Here is a 20,589-nt window from a genome sequence, read left to right as displayed (position 1 = left end):
AAACCAGGGATGCTTAACCTGCAGCCCCCCAGCTTTTGCCAAATTCCAACTCCCAGCATACCCAGACAGCCTACAGCAGGGCATGGTGGGAGCTGTAGTTTTACAACAGCTGGAGGGCCACAGTGAGCATCCCTTTCTAAAACCTTTGTAAGTTAATGGGGGACGGATCCATTTTCTTTTGTCAGAGAAAACGTATCCGTCACCATTGACTTACATTGTGAGTCATGACGGATCCGTCTTGCTCCACATCCAAGGATGCACTTAAAAACGCTGCTTAGGAACGCAATGAAATGGACCAGAAGGCATTCTGGCGCACTCCGTTGCCTTCAGTTCAGTTTTGTCCCCACTGACAATGAATGGGGACAAAACTAAAGCGTTTTCCTCCGATATTGAGATCATATGACGGATCTCAATAGTGAAAAGGGAAAGTGCAGATGTGAAAGTAGCCAAAATATATGTGTGGGACCATCCATCTATCAGACATTGGGGGCATATCCTAGTGATATGGTCCCAATGTCCAAGATGGGAATATCCCTTTAAGCTCTCTATTTGAGGCTGGTAGCTGAGGAATCTTCTAGCTCAGCTCACTTTTTACTTAAAAAGTGTACACCCCTGGTCTAAGGACCTTCACCTATAACGTGCTTTAGTAGGAATGGGTTGACAGGACTATCATTGACCGTGTACATAGAGCCAAAAATTGCACATGTGACATTTGTTTATTATATTGCCAACCTATTCCAGCATTAGAGCATTACATAGATTGTAATTACCCCTATCCATCCCTACTGATGTGAGACTCGCATCTACTTTGCATCTCTCACACATTGGGGCTAGTCAGTGCAGAAAACCCATTGAGAACATACACCTCCATGCTGATGTTGTTCTCCTTTGATAGATTTATAACAAACCCCCTGCACAGCCAGGCTACAGTGCCTGTCAGTATGGAGAGAACCAGCCTGGAAATGGGCATGAAGCAGCGTGAGGCTGGATTCAAAGGGAACGCAGGTCTGCCTCCATACTACTCCTCTTAAATCCAAGCAAGCACTGCACTGCCAGGCTGCAGTTTTACAGTGAGGTAGATCCAGTCAGATTGGTCAGCTGCTCCACCTTCCTTTTTTCTCCAGTTTTAATGAATTCCCCAATGTGACTAGAGTAACATGTAAAATATGCACATCATCTTTGTTTCTTCCCCACCCAGGGCATCTGAATTGGCTTTTTCTTTGGAATCTATCCCTTTAAACGAGCTGCCGTCCACACCGGCACTAACAGAGGTAGGTTGAAAAGCACTCAGGGGGTCATTTATCAAACTGGTGTAAAGTAAAACTGGCTTAGTTACCCATAGGAACCAATCAAATTACTCCTTTCATTTTGGACAGCTCCTTTGGAAAATGAAAGATGGAATCTGATTGGTTGCAATGGGCAACTTAGGCTACTTTCACACTTGCGTTAGGTGCGGATCCGTCTGGTATCACCTGCGGATCTGCACCTATACATGCAAACGATGGTATCCGTTCAGTGCGGATCCATCTGCATAACAGCTTTTTCAGATCTGACTTTTCACGATCGTGAAAACTCAGATCCGACAGTATATTCTAACACAGAGCTGTTCCCATGGTGATGGGGACGCTTCAAGTTATAATATACTAAGAACTTGTTTGCCTGTGGCCACTGCCACCAATGCTTTTAGGACTAGGGAGGGAGGGCGGGGGTGGCCGCACTGGCCACCAATGCTTTTAATACTAGGGAGGGGGAGGCCGTACTGGCCACCAATGCTTTTAATACGAGGGGGGCGCACTACATTGTAAATCAGGACGGATCCGTTTGGCTCCGTACGGCCAGGCGGACACGAAAATGCTGCAAGCTGCGTTTGGGTGTCCGCCTCCTGAGCGGAATGGAGGCGGAACAGAGCCAAACTGATGCATTCTAAACGGATCCTTGTCCATTCAGAATGCATTGGGGATGAACGGATCAGTTCGGGGCCGCTTGTGAGAGCTCTCAAACGGATCTCGCAAGCGGAACCCCAAATGCAAGTGTGAAAGTGGCCTAAGCCAGTTCTACTTTACACCAGTTTAATAAATGACCCCTGATCCATAAGCAATTAGGGCTCTTTCACACGAGCGGACGCCGTGCGGGTAATCTGCTGCGTGAGAGAGAGCCAAGCCCCGTTCCAGACAGCAGAGACATGGAGCATTAACATGATTGATAATGCTCCATGCCTCTCGTCCAGCCATCTGATGTGTAAAGGGGCAACTCATCGGTCACTACAGGATGGCAGACAGGTGATTGGTTTTTTTTTTCCCCCCCTTTGGCCACAGCAGTCACAGGGTCAAGTCATGTTTGGCAGGGACTGGGAGCATTGTACAAGTATTGACCATTGGTGTTGCTGACTCCTAGGCTGGACAATGCTCCAGGACATTCTGCTTATTAATAATTTATATGTATTTGTATTTCAGGAAGATGCACAAGATCTGGATGCATACACACTGGCAAAGTCTTACTTTGACTTAAAAGAATATGACAGAGCTGCATATTTCCTTCGAGGGTGTAAGAGTCAGAAAGCCTACTTTTTGTATATGTACTCCAGGTATTTGGTAAGTGAGCAGTTAAATAAATCCCTGGCTTTGAATAATTTCTAAAATTTTATTTTTTATGTTACAAGCAATTGTATTTAAATTAGACTGGATTTTCAAAGGGGTATTTTAGCAAAAGCAAGCGATCCCCTATCTGCTGGCACCCTACAGATCCTGAAAATAGCGTCTCTCCCATATGAATGGAATGACAGTTGGCCATGTGCACCACTGCTCCAGTCATTTCCATTGGACTGCTGGAGATGTCCTGCAGTTCTGTAGCATTACAGTGGTGGAGTAGAGTGCATGCTCAGATGGCGAGGTCTCATATTGGTCAGACCTTCACCGATATAAGCTATTCCCAATTCTAGTTGTAAACCTAAATACCACTATAAAGGTGTTCTCCGGGCTATTTATGAAAACAGTTCTTTCTAATTTCCTGTGGAAGGAAGATCCTTGGGTTAATACTTACCAATCCCTCGCTCCGCCGATGACCCTGCTGTGCTCACACAGGGTTCAGGCTCTTCTGCCTGAGTCTTGACTGGATGTGTACGCTTCTGTACCTGTGTATCTAAGTAAATGCAGCTGAACAGGAAAAGAAGTGCACACATCCGGGCACGACCCTGACAGATGAGCCCACAGCCTGTGTGAGCGCAGCAGGGTCATCGGCGGAGGGAGGGATCGGTAAGTATTAACCTTACGATCTTCCTTCCACAGGAAATTAGAAAGAACAGTTTTTATATATTGCCTGGAGAACACCTTTTATTATTGTAATGCGATGTGAGATGCTCCCTGCAGCTAGTGTGCCGTATCTACAAGGAATTATGATTAATGGATTTCTTTATGCTTGATATAATTCTGTCACATGTAACTGTTATGTTTTTTAGCCCTTTTTTACATTTGTCCTGTTTATGTGGGTTTCTGATATAATGGTATGGTCTACATAGAATTAAAGAATTCAGAAACATTCTTTTATATCGTAAATAAATTACTATTTTGCCTTTCAGTCTGGAGAAAAGAGGAAAGATGATGAGACTGTAGATAGCTTGGGTGAGTACAGAATTTAAAATTCATAACCTCCAGAAATGCAGGGGAGATTTTGGGTGGATTGGCGTGTGGCAGAATACTTGCAGAAATTTCTACAGCTAGAAAATTTATTCTGTACATTAGAATGAGGTTTTTTTTTCAGCTCATCCCTCATGACAGCACAACAGGAGGTTGTTCCCCTTTGACCTTCTTGGGACAGGAAACAGAGAGGTTAAAAGGTCCCTCTCACCTCCACCCACCAGTGTTCTTCCTATCCCTACAGGGGATAGACGCAGAGAGGTTCCCCGCTCTAGGGTTGAAGAGATTCTACAAGAACTTTTAGGGCCTAAGGCTGGGTCTAGGATTGGGGGTTGTCCGGCCTCTCCTTTCAGGTCTGAAATAGCCTTGCTAACACCTCTCGGGGTAGAGGTCCTTTAGCAGCCTGGAACCCACCTGGCGGAGTACGAGCCTATAGGTGGGTTCTCTGATGGCCTGGGTTCGATCGTTGGGTTCATCCTCATCCTTTCTATCCTATAAGTGGCGGTGCCAGTACCTCTTATGTGGAAGTCCCCTGGCTTGTTCCTAACCCTGATGAAGTGGGTAATGCAGCTGGTGGTTACCTCACCTTACCTAGATCCGCGATTCCTTAATGGAGTTCAGCAGGATCGCGCCTCAGTGTGCCTGAAACAGTCAGCAGCTGGAATGGGGCCTTTTCTTTTCTCCTTACCAACGCTCTGTATGCAAGTGTTGGCAGAAGCTGCATGACAATATTGGTGCTTGCTTTGGCAGCACATACTCCAAGATTGGTAAGTAAACCATGCATGTGTTTAACCAGCTGAGTTGCCTCAACAGTTCTAATTACTTTAATTGAGAATCTGTGTGTGGATCTATATGGGAACTCAGATGATAGTAGCATCACCTGTTTCTTTAATGAGGACTGAATGTGGATTAAAAATTTTCATCTTGTTGCTTCTGTGTCTGTACAGGGCCTACCACTTACTTTTAAATGACAGACCGCTGAAATCAACTCACCTGTCTCTACTTTATTCTTCCGTTAGTATGGGCAGCATAAGGTTGATGACAGGTTCCCTTTAAAGGAAATTGTATGTAATTCAAGGAGTGCAAGACATATATGTTTACCGGTCATGTGATTTATAGGGTATAGTATACTCTGAATCAGGGGTCATTTATTAAACTGGTGTAAAGTAGAACTGGCTTAGGCCACTTTCACACTACCTGGAGATAGTATGAGTCAGCCTGAAGTTAAAGGAACATTAGTGTGACCAGATCACTGAAATTTAGTAAAGATCCTACCCAGACCTGTTATGATGGGAGGCAGCACCATCCTGGCTGGGAATTCATCTTGTATGGATTACAGCTATCACTTCTATGGCAATAAATTGGTATAGCTACCTCAAGACAAGGGATTTTCAGTAAATGTCAACTTATGCCCAACTAAACTCTTCTCTATGTTGTTCTATCTATTTGCTTCTAAGGGTGCTGATGTCACGAACATTAGGGACCCTGCCTTCATTGCACCTAATACCCATAACCTCAAGGGCACCTCTGTCGCCTCCGGGAAGAAAACTCCCCTCACTGCACGCCAATCAGGGAGCTACAAAACGGCAATATAGACTGTGCACTCCTCTGTCCACATTCACACTTACAGCCATGCTCACACATATAAGCTGTGGCTATGTACACAACACAGGCCCTGTAACCTTTTGCCACCCCTCAGTCCCTGTGTCTCCGGGCTAGTGCCATGTAAAGATCTCGTGAAACCCTTAAGACTGCCTCTGACCCTGAAGCTATGCGGGCAGGTGGGTTCTAGGTTGGCCTGGTTTCATTGGGAGGGTTCTTTCTCCTTTCTTCTCCCTTGAGTTCATACCAACACCCCCCTGGTATGGGATCCCATCTTGTCCTGCACCGGTATGAAGTTAATGGTACAGTTTCGATTACCTAATCGTTGATGTCCATGCCTGCCGTGTGCCAGTGCTGTCAGCTTGGCTCGGTTTCTTACATATACCTTGTAGACTTTCCAGAGTTAGTTGTTTATCAGATTATAACAATTAAGCTCCGGGGAATGAACTGCAATGGGGGTCTACAGTAAATTTTTACTCTGTGTAGTGGTTATATATGATGTTACAATATTTTAACTGGTTTTAGAGCAAGTGGCTTTTACACATTGGTACTTGCCATATAGACTAGGCTTAGAGGTAAAGGGCATCCTTTTTATGGCCAATGTCTAATAAGACAATTTATTCTTCCTCTAATTAAGTATTTAAGTCTATAAACAGAAGTAGTACCTTAAAATTATAAATATAAATAATAAAATATGGAGAAACACAATTTGTTATACTGATAAGGAATTGGTCACTTAAGATTAGTATTGTGTCCTTATAGAGGCTGCAATTTTGTTCTTATGGGTGTTGCAACATTGTTCCCAACGTTAAATGTCTCAGTTATCACTGGTATATCCGTGAGTGTAGTTAACCAGAAGTACTCACTGTTTGGGGTCCGGCTCGTGTGTAACTGTCCGTGGTGGCGTCCCACCGTGGGTCAGTGCACTCACCCGATGTGGCGTTTTTGGAGTATCTTCCGATATTCACGGTCCGCGGTGTTGTTACGGTAATCCTGCTCCCCAAGAAACCGCTGTGCGTCCCACGTGTAGCTGGCGTCCTGCTTTTTTTGCTGACACTACACGTGATCAGGGCGCCGGGGAGGTCTTTACCCGATGCAAGGTTATGGGATATCTCCCGATGTTCAAAGTCTGCGGTTACGGTAATCCTGCTTCCAGGTAGCCGCTGTGTGTCCCACGTGTGGCTGGCGTCCTGCGCTTTTTGCCGGCACTCCACGTGATCAGGGCGCCGATGAAGTCTCTACCTGTGATTGGTTCAAGACTCCTGTGATGAATTAGGAATAGTTTCGATCACCGTCTATGCGGTCGTGTCCGTGGTTACGTGTGCTGATCAGCTCCGATGGGTTAAAGTGTCCAGTCGTCTATAAGGATCCCAACCGCTATACGCGTTTCAAGGTCTCTGACCTCTTCCTCAGTAGCTGGTTATGGGATCCAAAGGTACTTCCTTATATATCCTGGACGGGTTACACCTTGTTTGCTTAATTAGGGATCATTGCAAAATCTGGTTTGGAGTCAGATGATTTAAAATACCTCCTTATGTTTTTAAATAAAGACATTCATCATTATATAATGCTCCTTATACCTTGATATTAAATTGACCTGACTAAAATTCATTATAAATTATTTCACAATCCTTAATGTATTTAGCATAAATTCATATATATTTATAATCAATGCATGTTAAAATTGATAAATAATAATATAATAATCATGGTAAAACTATACAATTGCGCTTCCTCTCTGTCTATACTGTTAAAATATACATAGTGATATTTATTCGATTAAAATATTAATTTAAAACCAATATATATTCATCTGTATTTTCTTATTTGTAGTGATGTAAAGGAAGTGGGGGCTCCCAACTAAGGGGAGATCGGGGTGCTGATTTTACCGCTATACCACCGATGTCCCGTCCGCTGAGAGCACCCACCTCTTGATCTACAAAAAGCCAAATATTTCAAAATCTGCATTAAGACCCTCTGGTAATAAAGTGTTAAAATCATATATACGTCTCGCCTCCTGTCTTGACATATTAGAGATGTGATCACCTCCTCTCCAATGTATATCTATTTTTTTGGGACGCCACCACGGACAGTTACACACGAGCCGGACCCCAAACAGTGAGTACTTCTGGTTAACGACACTCACGGATATACCAGTGATAACTGAGACATTTAACGTTGGGAACAATGTTGCAACACCCATAAGAACAAAATTGCAGCCTCTATAAGGACACAATACTAATCTTAAGTGACCAATTCCTTATCAGTATAACAAATTGTGTTTCTCCATATTTTATTATTTATATTTATAATTTTAAGGTACTATATTTTATATTTTATATTGTCTTATCTATTGTATGCATAATTTCATGATCTAATAAAGTAGTTATATTAACAAACCTGATATATGACCACAGATATTGAGTGCTCACTATAATTTACATATTTCTTTACTGTTAACCCCTTATGTGGTTGGGGTGAACCACATCATAGTTAGAGCACCGAACCTGGTAAGCAGAAGGGTGAGCCACTATAAATTTATATTAATCACTTTGTACAATCACCTGATAGTTGAGCTCCCCTTCTGAAAACCATGGATATCTGGAGTTATATTGAGGGCCAAAAGCTATGGATGGAGAATTATTCATTTGAGGAGTCAAACATGAGGGAAAACACAGCAGACAGACCCATAACGGAAACTTTTAGAGAACTTGAGTTCCTACTTATTAAACAACTAAAACAAAGATGGGAAATTAAGGCCCTGAACCGTCATTTGGAACAGGGCATTGTACCAAGAGGACTGAGACTCTCTAAGGTACCAGCACAGGATCTCTGCAATGCTAGTTTTGACAAAGAATGGGAAGATCTGCTTAAGTCTCAATCTATACTACTTGTGCAACTTATTATTAAAAGGAGGACAACAATATTAGAGGAAGTATCCGGTAAAATAGAAGTATTAAAAGAAGTTGTTGATAAATTCCCAAAAAATGAAATATTCAAAAACTGGCAAGATAGAATATGCAAACAGTTGGGCACAGTAGAACAAGAAATTATCTCAAAAAAAAGTAAAAAAATTCAGAATCTGCTGAAAAATGATAGACAAACTGACAGATATAATACAACAGAAGATCACCTGAATATTATTAGAACACCAAATCAAAGAGAAAGAGATATAAATGAAGAAAGACCGGTACAATACAATATCCCAATCACCAATAGATACGAGACACTTAATAATCCCCTTTTTTTAGACCGCACACCCCCACACCACAGGATCCGCACAAGATCATTTCAACAATCACCTCGGGATCACCAACACATGACACCAGTCACAGGACACAATTACAACCTAAGACACAGAGAGGATATACAGAAGAACAATCAAAACCAATATCCCCAGAGAGCACATCAAACAAGGAACCAATATGCATCCCACAACAACAGGGAGACCTATGTAGGGAAACACCACAAACATCAGCACAATCCAAATATAGAAACCAGAAGACACGAAGAGGTAAGAGAAGGAAAAGAGAGGACACACCACAGGAGACACTAATAGAGGAGGTTAACTGCATAATCAATTTAAGTTCAGTCACTCTAACCAAAGCACAACAAGCACTATTGAATAAAGGATTAAAATTCGCACCTACGGCACCATTAAGTAAATTTGACACTTATATTGGGATAGAAAAATTTATACGTAAATTATGTTTAAAAAAATATTTTTTGAAGAACCCTATAAATACAATAGGGGCAACACAAGGAACATACGTACATACGGATCTTAAGGTAAAAAGCAAGACATACCCAAGACATGAAATGGGACAGGATATTATCACATTTAAGAAAAATGTAGAGGCGGATTTAAGGAAAATTAAAAAAGACCCAAGGAAATTCAATAATTTAAAACCTCATGAGATTCATGCAATCAAACAATTGCAACAAAATGATAATATAACTATACGCCCAGCCGATAAAGAGGGGGCAATTGTTATTTTAGATACATGGAAATACAATACAGAATGTAGAAGACAACTGGAAGATAAAGACACATATTTAAAATTGCAAAAAGACCCAATGACAGGATTTGTTGAAGCTCTGGAAGTATATGTAAAACAGGGCTTAGATAAAGGATTTTTGAATATACAGGAATCAAAATTTATTATGAGCACTCCTAAACGTACACCTGTTTTTTATACTATTCCAAAGGTCCACAAAAACCCATTGGACCCTCCGGGGAGACCCATCATCTCCGGAATAGGATCATATACAGCAAATCTATCCCAGTATTTGGATAGATTACTACAACCAGTAGTAAGGAAGACAGCTGCGTATATTAGGGATACCACACAAATAGTTCAAATCATTGAAAATCTTGAATATGAATCAAATTGGACTCTTGGAACCCTTGATGTCAACTCCTTATACACTATAATCAAACATGATCAGGGGTTGGAGGCCTTAACACAACAATTGACATCATATGGAGAATATCTACCAGACCAAGTGGAATATATAGTGAAGGGGGTACAACACATTCTTAGCCATAATTACTTTGTATATGACTCTGATTTCTTTCTCCAGTTGATGGGCACCGCCATGGGCACCAGGTTCGCCCCCAGTTATGCCAACCTCTTTATGGCACAGTGGGAGGAACAATTTATAGCACCCACACTGGGGACGAACCTGGTGCTCTGGCGTAGGTTCATTGACGATGTAATTTTCATCTGGAGAGGAACGGAGGAAGATCTAAAAACATTCCTAAATTATATAAATCAGAATGATAATAATATAAAATTCAGTTCAAAGATACATAAAGAACAGATAGAGTTTTTGGATCTGACTATTAAGGTGGAGGAGAATAAATTAATTTGTCAAACATACCAAAAAGAGATAAAAAATAGCCAAAAATAGCTATATCCTTTATACAAGCTGCCATCTACCAAGATGGCTGCTAAATATACCTAAGGGGCAATTTAGGAGGCTACGGCGCAATTGTACAAAAGAAGAGGACTATATGAAAGAAGCTATATCCATGAAGGGACAATTCTTGATGAAAAAATATCCTTCACAACAGGTAGAGAAAGCCCTAGTAGAAGTAAAAAATATGGATAGGAAAACCTTCTTTGAAGAAAAAACAAGGACCAGAACAGAAACTGACCCCAAAATGGTGGATCAAATTAGGATTATTTTACCCTATAATGCCCAATATAGGAAGATTGAAGCCATAATCCGAAACCATTGGCATCATATTACAAATGATAAACTAATAGGACCATATTTGACCAATGGCCCACAAATAGTATATACAAAAGCACCGAATTTGGCTATCAAAGTAGCACCAACTGTAAAAAACAAAAAGGAAAATGTTTACAAAAATTATTTTAATTTAAAGGGATTTTATAGGTGTAACACTTGTAGCAATTGTAGAAACACGAAATTCCCAAAAAAAACCAATTTAATTTCTTCCACATCAAACTCATTTTCGTATGTTATTGATACATTTTTATCATGTAACACAGCAAACGTCTTATACATGATTGAGTGTCCCTGCAAAAAACAATATATAGGGCGAACGAAGAGACTATTAAAAGTCAGAATTGCAGAACACATGACTAAAATTAGAACAGGATACGAGAAACACTCACTATCTAAGCATTTTAAATATCACCACAATCAGGATCCCTCCCTATTAAAGTTTACGGCATTTGAAAAAATAGATATACATTGGAGAGGAGGTGATCACATCTCTAATATGTCAAGACAGGAGGCGAGACGTATATATGATTTTAACACTTTATTACCAGAGGGTCTTAATGCAGATTTTGAAATATTTGGCTTTTTGTAGATCAAGAGGTGGGTGCTCTCAGCGGACGGGACATCGGTGGTATAGCGGTAAAATCAGCACCCCGATCTCCCCTTAGTTGGGAGCCCCCACTTCCTTTACATCACTACAAATAAGAAAATACAGATGAATATATATTGGTTTTAAATTAATATTTTAATCGAATAAATATCACTATGTATATTTTAACAGTATAGACAGAGAGGAAGCGCAATTGTATAGTTTTACCATGATTATTATATTATTATTTATCAATTTTAACATGCATTGATTATAAATATATATGAATTTATGCTAAATACATTAAGGATTGTGAAATAATTTATAATGAATTTTAGTCAGGTCAATTTAATATCAAGGTATAAGGAGCATTATATAATGATGAATGTCTTTATTTAAAAACATAAGGAGGTATTTTAAATCATCTGACTCCAAACCAGATTTTGCAATGATCCCTAATTAAGCAAACAAGGTGTAACCCGTCCAGGATATATAAGGAAGTACCTTTGGATCCCATAACCAGCTACTGAGGAAGAGGTCAGAGACCTTGAAACGCGTATAGCGGTTGGGATCCTTATAGACGACTGGACACTTTAACCCATCGGAGCTGATCAGCACACGTAACCACGGACACGACCGCATAGACGGTGATCGAAACTATTCCTAATTCATCACAGGAGTCTTGAACCAATCACAGGTAGAGACTTCATCGGCGCCCTGATCACGTGGAGTGCCGGCAAAAAGCGCAGGACGCCAGCCACACGTGGGACACACAGCGGCTACCTGGAAGCAGGATTACCGTAACCGCAGACTTTGAACATCGGGAGATATCCCATAACCTTGCATCGGGTAAAGACCTCCCCGGCGCCCTGATCACGTGTAGTGTCAGCAAAAAAAGCAGGACGCCAGCTACACGTGGGACGCACAGCGGTTTCTTGGGGAGCAGGATTACCGTAACAACACCGCGGACCGTGAATATCGGAAGATACTCCAAAAACGCCACATCGGGTGAGTGCACTGACCCACGGTGGGACGCCACCACGGACAGTTACACACGAGCCGGACCCCAAACAGTGAGTACTTCTGGTTAACGACACTCACGGATATACCAGTGATAACTGAGACATTTAACGTTGGGAACAATGTTGCAACACCCATAAGAACAAAATTGCAGCCTCTATAAGGACACAATACTAATCTTAAGTGACCAATTCCTTATCAGTATAACAAATTGTGTTTCTCCATATTTTATTATTTATATTTATAATTTTAAGGTACTATATTTTATATTGTCTTATCTATTGTATGCATAATTTCATGATCTAATAAAGTAGTTATATTAACAAACCTGATATATGACCACAGATATTGAGTGCTCACTATAATTTACATATTTCTTTACTGTTAACCCCTTATGTGGTTGGGGTGAACCACATCATAGTTAGAGCACCGAACCTGGTAAGCAGAAGGGTGAGCCACTATAAATTTATATTAATCACTATAAACAGAAGTAGGTCTGTTGATCAAGGAAGCAAATAGAGACCTTTCAGAGTTACGACTGGTTTCACACGGTTCATTCCTGATTCTATGAAATTGTATTTTTATCTAATGATAAATATCTGAGATATGTTGTTTCTCCCCCCCCCCAAAAAAATTATAATTTGGTACGTCTTCTGTTGTGCTGTCATGAGGGATGAGCTGGAAAATAGGAATTAGACTTACTGGGAATTCGGTTTCCAGAGATTCCCTCATGACAGCACCCGTACATTCTTTCCCTTACTACTATGTAAATATTGCATATACGATTTTCTTATGACTTTAATAAATCAGTTATATCCATCCTGGTGTAGTAATCTGGAAAAACACTGGTGGGTGGAGGCGAGAGGGACCCCTTTTAACCTCTCTGCTTTCTGTCCCAAGAAGGTCAAAGGGGAACAACCTCCTGTTGTGCTTTCATAAGGGAATCTCTGGAAACTGAGATACCGGTAAGTAGAGTTGTTGCGATACCAATTTTTTTTTATTCGGTTTCGATACCATGAAAAAGTATTGCGATACTCGATACCATTCAATACCACGCAAAAAAGAAATAAACCAAAAAAGCCACGTGCATTCCACATAAAAAAAAATGGTGAATCGCACTGTTTTTATTTATTTTTTTCAATTATTTTTTTTATATACCGTATTTTTCGCCCCATAAGACGCACTTTCCCCCCCCAAAATATCGGGGGGAAATGCCCCTGCGTCTTTTGGGGCGAATGCTGACAATTTAACATCGCTGGATGCGATGTAGCGTGAGCTGGGGCCGGGGGAGGGACTGGGAGGAGGAGCTGGGTGCCGGGAATAGCGGCGGGGCGGTGCAATCAATGTACTATAGCCCCGCCGCTCCGGTATACTAATATTAAATGTCTTATTCAATTAAATTGTATTATATATGCCCCCTCACTCCTATATTGCTAATTGTGCCTTAAATCCTATTCCTAGGTGCTGTAATGCAGGCTGGGCGGGCGGCAGCGTAACTCCTTGATGTCACGTGCCTGCGCCGCCTACTTTAGGAATGAAGCAGGCGGCGCAGGCAAGTGACGTCAGCGAGTGACGCGCCGGCCGCCCGGCCTGCATTACAGCACCTAGGAATAGGATTTAAGGTTCGATTAGCAATATAGGAGTGAGGGGGCATATATAATACAATTTAATTGAATAAGACATTTAATATTAGTATACTGGGGGCGGCGGGGGGGGGGGGGGGGGCGTCTGGTTGATCGAGCTGATCCGTGGATGGCACAGTTAAGGGGGGGGGGTCTGTGGATGCCACTGTTATGGCCTGGGGGGCTGTGGATGGCACTGTTATGGGGTGGGGGGTCTGTGGATGGCACATATATAACAGTGCCACCCACAGATCCCCCCCCCCCCCCTGTAACAGTGCCATCCACAGATCCCCCCCCCCCCTGTAACAGTGCCATCCACAGATCCCCCCCCCCCTGTAACAGTGCCATCCACAGATCCCCCCCCCCCCCCTGTAACAGTGCTATCCACAGATCCCCCCCCTGTAACAGTGCTATCCACAGATCCCCCCCTGTAACAGTGCATCCACAGATCCCCCCCCCCCTGTAACAGTGCCATCCACAGATCCCCCCCTGTAACAGTGTGTCAGTCATCCACAGATGCCCCATAACAGTGTCCGTCATCCACAGATGCCCCCATAACAGTGTCCGTCATCCACAGATGCCCCCATAACAGTGTCCGTCATCCACAGATGCCCCCATAACAGTGTCCGTCATCCACAGATGCCCCCATAAGTGTCCGTCATCCACAGATGCCCCATAAGTGTCCGTCATCCACAGATGCCCCCATAAGTGTCCGTCATCCACAGATGCCCCCATAAGTGTCCGTCATCCACAGATGCCCCCATAAGTGTCCGTCATCCACAGATGCCCCCATAAGTGTCCGTCATCCACAGATGCCCCCATAAGTGTCCGTCATCCACAGATGCCCCCATAAGTGTCCGTCATCCACAGATGCCCCCATAAGTGTCCGTCATCCACAGATGCCCCCATAAGTGTCCGTCATCCACAGATGCCCCCATAAGTGTCCGTCATCCACAGATGCCCCCATAAGTGTCCGTCATCCACAGATGCCCCCATAAGTGTCCGTCATCCACAGATGCCCCCATAAGTGTCCGTCATCCACAGATGCCCCCATAAGTGTCCGTCATCCACAGATGCCCCCATAAGTGTCCGTCATCCACAGATGCCCCCATAAGTGTCCCGTCATCCACAGATGCCCCCATAAGTGTCCGTCATCCACAGATGCCCCCATAAGTGTCCGTCATCCACAGATGCCCCCATAACAGTGTCCGTCATCCACAGATGCCCCCATAACAGTGTCCGTCATCCACAGATGCCCCCATAACAGTGTCCGCCATCCACAGATGCCCCCATAACAGTGTCCGCCATCCACAGATGCCCCATAACAGTGTCCGCCATCCACAGATGCCCCATACAGTGTCCGCCATCCACAGATGCCCCCATAACAGTGTCCGCCATCCACAGATGCCCCCATAACAGTGTCCGCCATCCACAGATGCCCCCATAACAGTGTCCGCCATCCACAGATGCCCCCATAACAGTGTCCGCCATCCACAGATGCCCCCATAACAGTGTCCGCCATCCACAGATGCCCCCATAACAGTGTCCGCCATCCACAGATGCCCCCATAACAGTGTCCGCCATCCACAGATGCCCCCATAACAGTGTCCGCCATCCACAGATGCCCCCATAACAGTGTCCGCCATCCACAGATGCCCCCATAACAGTGTCCGCCATCCACAGATGCCCCCATAACAGTGTCCGCCATCCACAGATGCCCCCATAACAGTGTCCGCCATCCACAGATGCCCCCATAACAGTGTCCGCCATCCACAGATGCCCCCATAACAGTGTCCGCCATCCACAGATGCCCCCATAACAGTGTCCGCCATCCACAGATGCCCCCATAACAGTGTCCGCCATCCACAGATGCCCCCATAACAGTGTCCGCCATCCACAGATGCCCCCATAACAGTGTCCGCCATCCACAGATGCCCCCATAACAGTGTCCGCCATCCACAGATGCCCCCATAACAGTGTCCGCCATCCACAGATGCCCCCATAACAGTGTCCGCATCCACAGATGCCCCATAACAGTGTCCGCCATCCACAGATGCCCCATAACAGTGTCCGCCATCCACAGATGCCCCCATAACAGTGTCCGCCATCCACAGATGCCCCCATAACAGTGTCCGCCATCCACAGATGCCCCCATAACAGTGTCCGCCATCCACAGATGCCCCCATAACAGTGTCCGCCATCCACAGATGCCCCCATAACAGTGTCCGCCATCCACAGATGCCCCCATAACAGTGTCCGCCATCCACAGATGCCCCCATAACAGTGTCCGCCATCCACAGATGCCCCCATAACAGTGTCCGCCATCCACAGATGCCCCCATAACAGTGTCCGCCATCCACAGATGCCCCCATAACAGTGTCCGCCATCCACAGATGCCCCCATAACAGTGTCCGCCATCCACAGATGCCCCCATAACAGTGTCCGCCATCCACAGATGCCCCCATAACAGTGTCCGCCATCCACAGATGCCCCATAACAGTGTCCCGCCATCCACAGATGCCCCCATAACAGTGTCCGCCATCCACAGATGCCCCCATAACAGTGTCCGCCATCCACAGATGCCCCCATAACAGTGTCCGCCATCCACAGATGCCCCCATAACAGTGTCCGCCATCCACAGATGCCCCCATAACAGTGTCCGCCATCCACAGATGCCCCCATAACAGTGTCCGCCATCCACAGATGCCCCCATAACAGTGTCCGCCATCCACAGATGCCCCCATAACAGTGTCCGCCATCCACAGATGCCCCCATAACAGTGTCCGCCATCCACAGATGCCCCATAACAGTGTCCGCCATCCACAGATGCCCCCATAACAGTGTCCGCCATCCACAGATGCCCCCATAACAGTGTCCGCCATCCACAGATGCCCCCATAAACAGTGTCCGCCATCCACAGATGCCCCCATAACAGTGTCCGCCATCCACAGATGCCCCCATAACAGTGTCCGCCATCCACAGATGCCCCCATAACAGTGTCCGCCATCCACAGATGCCCCCATAACAGTGTCCGCCATCCACAGATGCCCCCATAACAGTGTCCGCCATCCACAGATGCCCCCATAACAGTGTCCGCCATCCACAGATGCCCCCATAACAGTGTCCGCCATCCACAGATGCCCCCATAACAGTGTCCGCCATCCACAGATGCCCCCATAACAGTGTCCGCCATCCACAGATGCCCCCATAACAGTGTCCGCCATCCACAGATGCCCCCATAACAGTGTCCGCCATCCACAGATGCCCCCATAACAGTGTCCGCCATCCACAGATGCCCCCATAACAGTGTCCGCCATCCACAGATGCCCCCATAACAGTGTCCGCCATCCACAGATGCCCCCATAACAGTGTCCGCCATCCACAGATGCCCCCATAACAGTGTCCGCCATCCACAGATGCCCCCATAACAGTGTCCGCCATCCACAGATGCCCCCATAACAGTGTCCGCCATCCACAGATGCCCCCATAACAGTGTCCGCCATCCACAGATGCCCCCATAACAGTGTCCCGCCATCCACAGATGCCCCCATAACAGTGTCCGCCATACCATGCCCATACGTGTCCGCCTCCACGATGCCCCATAACAGTGTCCGCCATCCACAGATGCCCCCATAACAGTGTCCGCCATCCACAGATGCCCCCATAACAGTGTCCGCCATCCACAGATGCCCCACATAACAGTGTCCGCCATCCACAGATGCCCCCATAACAGTGTCCGCCATCCACAGATGCCCCCATAACAGTGTCCGCCATCCACAGATGCCCCCATAACAGTGTCCGCCATCCACAGATGCCCCCATAACAGTGTCCGCCATCCACAGATGCCCCCATAACAGTGTCCGCCATCCACAGATGCCCCCATACAGTGTCCGCCATCCACAGATGCCCCATAACAGTGTCCGCCATCCACAGATGCCCCCATAACAGTGTCCGCCATCCACAGATGCCCCCATAACAGTGTCCGCCATCCACAGATGCCCCCATAACAGTGTCCGCCATCCACAGATGCCCCCATAACAGTGTCCGCCATCCACAGATGCCCCCATAACAGTGTCCGCCATCCACAGATGCCCCCATACAGTGTCCGCCATCCACAGATGCCCCCATAACAGTGTCCGCCATCCACAGATGCCCCCATAACAGTGTCCGCCATCCACAGATGCCCCCATAACAGTGTCCGCCATCCACAGATGCCCCCATAACAGTGTCCGCCATCCACAGATGCCCCCATAACAGTGTCCGCCATCCACAGATGCCCCCATAACAGTGTCCGCCATCCACAGATGCCCCCATAACAGTGTCCGCCATCCACAGATGCCCCCATAACAGTGTCCGCCATCCACAGATGCCCCCATAACAGTGTCCGCCATCCACAGATGCCCCCATAACAGTGTCCGCCATCCACAGATGCCCCCATAACAGTGTCCGCCATCCACAGATCCCCCCCCCATAACAGTGTCCGTCATCCACAGATCCCCCCCCCATAACAGTGTCCGTCATCCACAGATCCCCCCCCCATAACAGTGTCCGTCATCCACAGATCCCCCCCCATAACAGTGTCCGTCATCCACAGATCCCCCCCCATAACAGTGTCCGTCATCCACAGATCCCCCCCATAACAGTGTCCGTCATCCACAGATCCCCCCCCATAACAGTGTCCGTCATCCACAGATCCCCCCCCCCCCCATAACAGTGTCCGTCATCCACAGATCCCCCCCCCCATAACAGTGTCCGTCATTCACAGATCCCCCCCCCCATAAGTGTCCGTCATTCACAGATCCCCCCCCCATAAGTGTCCGTCATCCACAGATCCCCCCCCCCATAACAGTGTCCGTCATCCACAGATCCCCCCCCCCATAACAGTGTCCGTCATCCACAGATCCCCCCCCCCATAACAGTGTCCGTCATCCACAGATCCCCCCCCCCATAACAGTGTCCGTCATCCACAGATCCCCCCCCCATAACAGTGTCCGTCATCCACAGATCCCCCCCCATAACAGTGTCCGTCATTCACAGATCCCCCCCCCCATAAGTGTCCGTCATCCACAGATCCCCCCCCCCATAACAGTGTCCGTCATCCACAGATCCCCCCCCCCATAACAGTGTCCGTCATCCACAGATCCCCCCCCCCCATAACAGTGTCCGTCATCCACAGATCCCCCCCCATAAGTGTCCGTCATCCACAGATCCCCCCCCATAACAGTGTCCGTCATCCACAGATCCCCCCCCCCCCATAACAGTGTCCGTCATCCACAGATCCCCCCCCCCATAACAGTGTCCGTCATCCACAGATCCCCCCCCCCCATAACAGTGTCCGTCATCCACAGATCCCCCCCCCATAACAGTGTCCGTCATCCACAGATCCCCCCCCCCCATAACAGTGTCCGTCATCCACAGATTCCCCCCCCCTCCATAACAGTGTCCGTCATCCACAGATCCCCCCCCCCCCCATAACAGTGTCCGTCATCCACAGATCCCCCCCCATAACAGTGTCCGTCATCCACAGATCCCCCCCATAACAGTGTCCTTCACAGATCCCCAGTAATAGTGCCACCCACAGACCACCATTAGTTCCAAACCCACCAAAAGCACACCTTTTGGTTAAAAATAATTTTTTTCTTATTTTCCTCCCCAAAAACCTAGGTGCGTCTTATGGGCCGGTGCGTCCTATAGGGCGAAAAATACGGTATTTTAATAGTTTGGACTTTTCTGATGTGGCAATATGTAATATGTTTATTATTTATATATTTTATATGTGAAATTGGGACAAGGGGGTGATTTATACTTCATATTTTGGTGGTTTTTTATGTTTATTTTTTTATAAATTTTTTTGTAACACTTTTTATTTAATAACTATTTCCCCCCATAGGGGCTAGAACCTGGGATCTTTCATCCCTTGTCCTATTCACCCTGATAGATCTCTATCAGGGTGAATAGGACTTCACACTGTCCCTGCTGCTCTGTGCTTTGTGCACACAGCATCAGGGATGTTACCATAGCAGCCAGGGCTTCAGTAGCGTCCTGGCTGCCATGGTAACCGATCGGAGCCCCAGGCTTACACAGCTGGGGCTCCGATCAGAAGCTGCCACTGCACCACCAATGAGGGGGAGGGGAGAGGACCCTGTGGCCACTGCCACCAATGATTTTATTACTGGGGGGTTGAGAGGGGCCAGCGCACTGTGCCACCAATGATTTTAATGGGATGGGGGGTGTTGAGGGGGGGCACACTGCACCACCAATGATAATCACCCCTTAATACAGGAGGCGGGTACTGGCAGATCAGCGGCAGTTAACTCCTCAGGTGCCGCACCTGAGGGGCTAACTGCCGCTGATCGCAGATCCCTGTCAGGGGCAGGGTGCTGGCAATGCGATTCTGCTGCCGGCACCCGCCTCCTGTATTATGTGTTAAAGACTGACTGACTACTTTTCCTGGGTCCAGACTAAGTATCAGGCTACACAGAGCGGCGCCCAGGGATGTCCCAGCACTCACCATTATTCCTGGGCGCCGCTCCGTTCGCCCGCTGTGCCCCATTACTGTCTCCTCTCCTGCTCCATATGCTGATTACTATCGGAGCGATGGGGAGGAGACATCAGCTTCACTAGTGGACGTTCCTTCTCCCTGGCTGTAGCGCTGTCCAATCGCAGCGCAGGGAGAAGGAACGCCCACTAGTGAAGCTGATGTCTCCTCCCCATCGCTCCGATAGTAATCAGCATGTGGAGCAGGAGAGGAGACAGTAATGGGGCACTGCGGGTGAACGGAGCGGCGCCCAGGAATAATGGTGAGTGCTGTGGGACATCGCTGGGCGCCGCTCTGTGTGGAAATAGTCCTATCATTGGTGGAGCAGTG

At 46.4% G+C, this 20,589-nt stretch overlaps 1 protein-coding gene across 2 annotated transcripts in view; it reads left to right on the top strand.

The window, feature by feature from the left end:
• CDC23 (cell division cycle 23) overlaps nt 1-20,589 on the top strand; it is a 31,817-nt gene that overhangs the window by 855 nt on the left and 10,373 nt on the right. For both annotated transcript variants that reach the window (XM_044280625.1, XM_044280624.1), the window contains exons 2-4: nt 1,199-1,271; nt 2,454-2,591; nt 3,575-3,617. In XM_044280625.1, the coding sequence (XP_044136560.1) occupies nt 1,199-1,271; nt 2,454-2,591; nt 3,575-3,617 (254 nt within the window). The remainder of the gene's footprint in view (nt 1-1,198; nt 1,272-2,453; nt 2,592-3,574; nt 3,618-20,589) is intronic.

This window comes from Bufo gargarizans, chromosome 2, assembly GCF_014858855.1.
Source record: "Bufo gargarizans isolate SCDJY-AF-19 chromosome 2, ASM1485885v1, whole genome shotgun sequence".
Lineage (NCBI taxonomy): Eukaryota > Metazoa > Chordata > Amphibia > Anura > Bufonidae > Bufo > Bufo gargarizans.
This window is presented reverse-complemented; position numbering and strand designations above follow the sequence as displayed.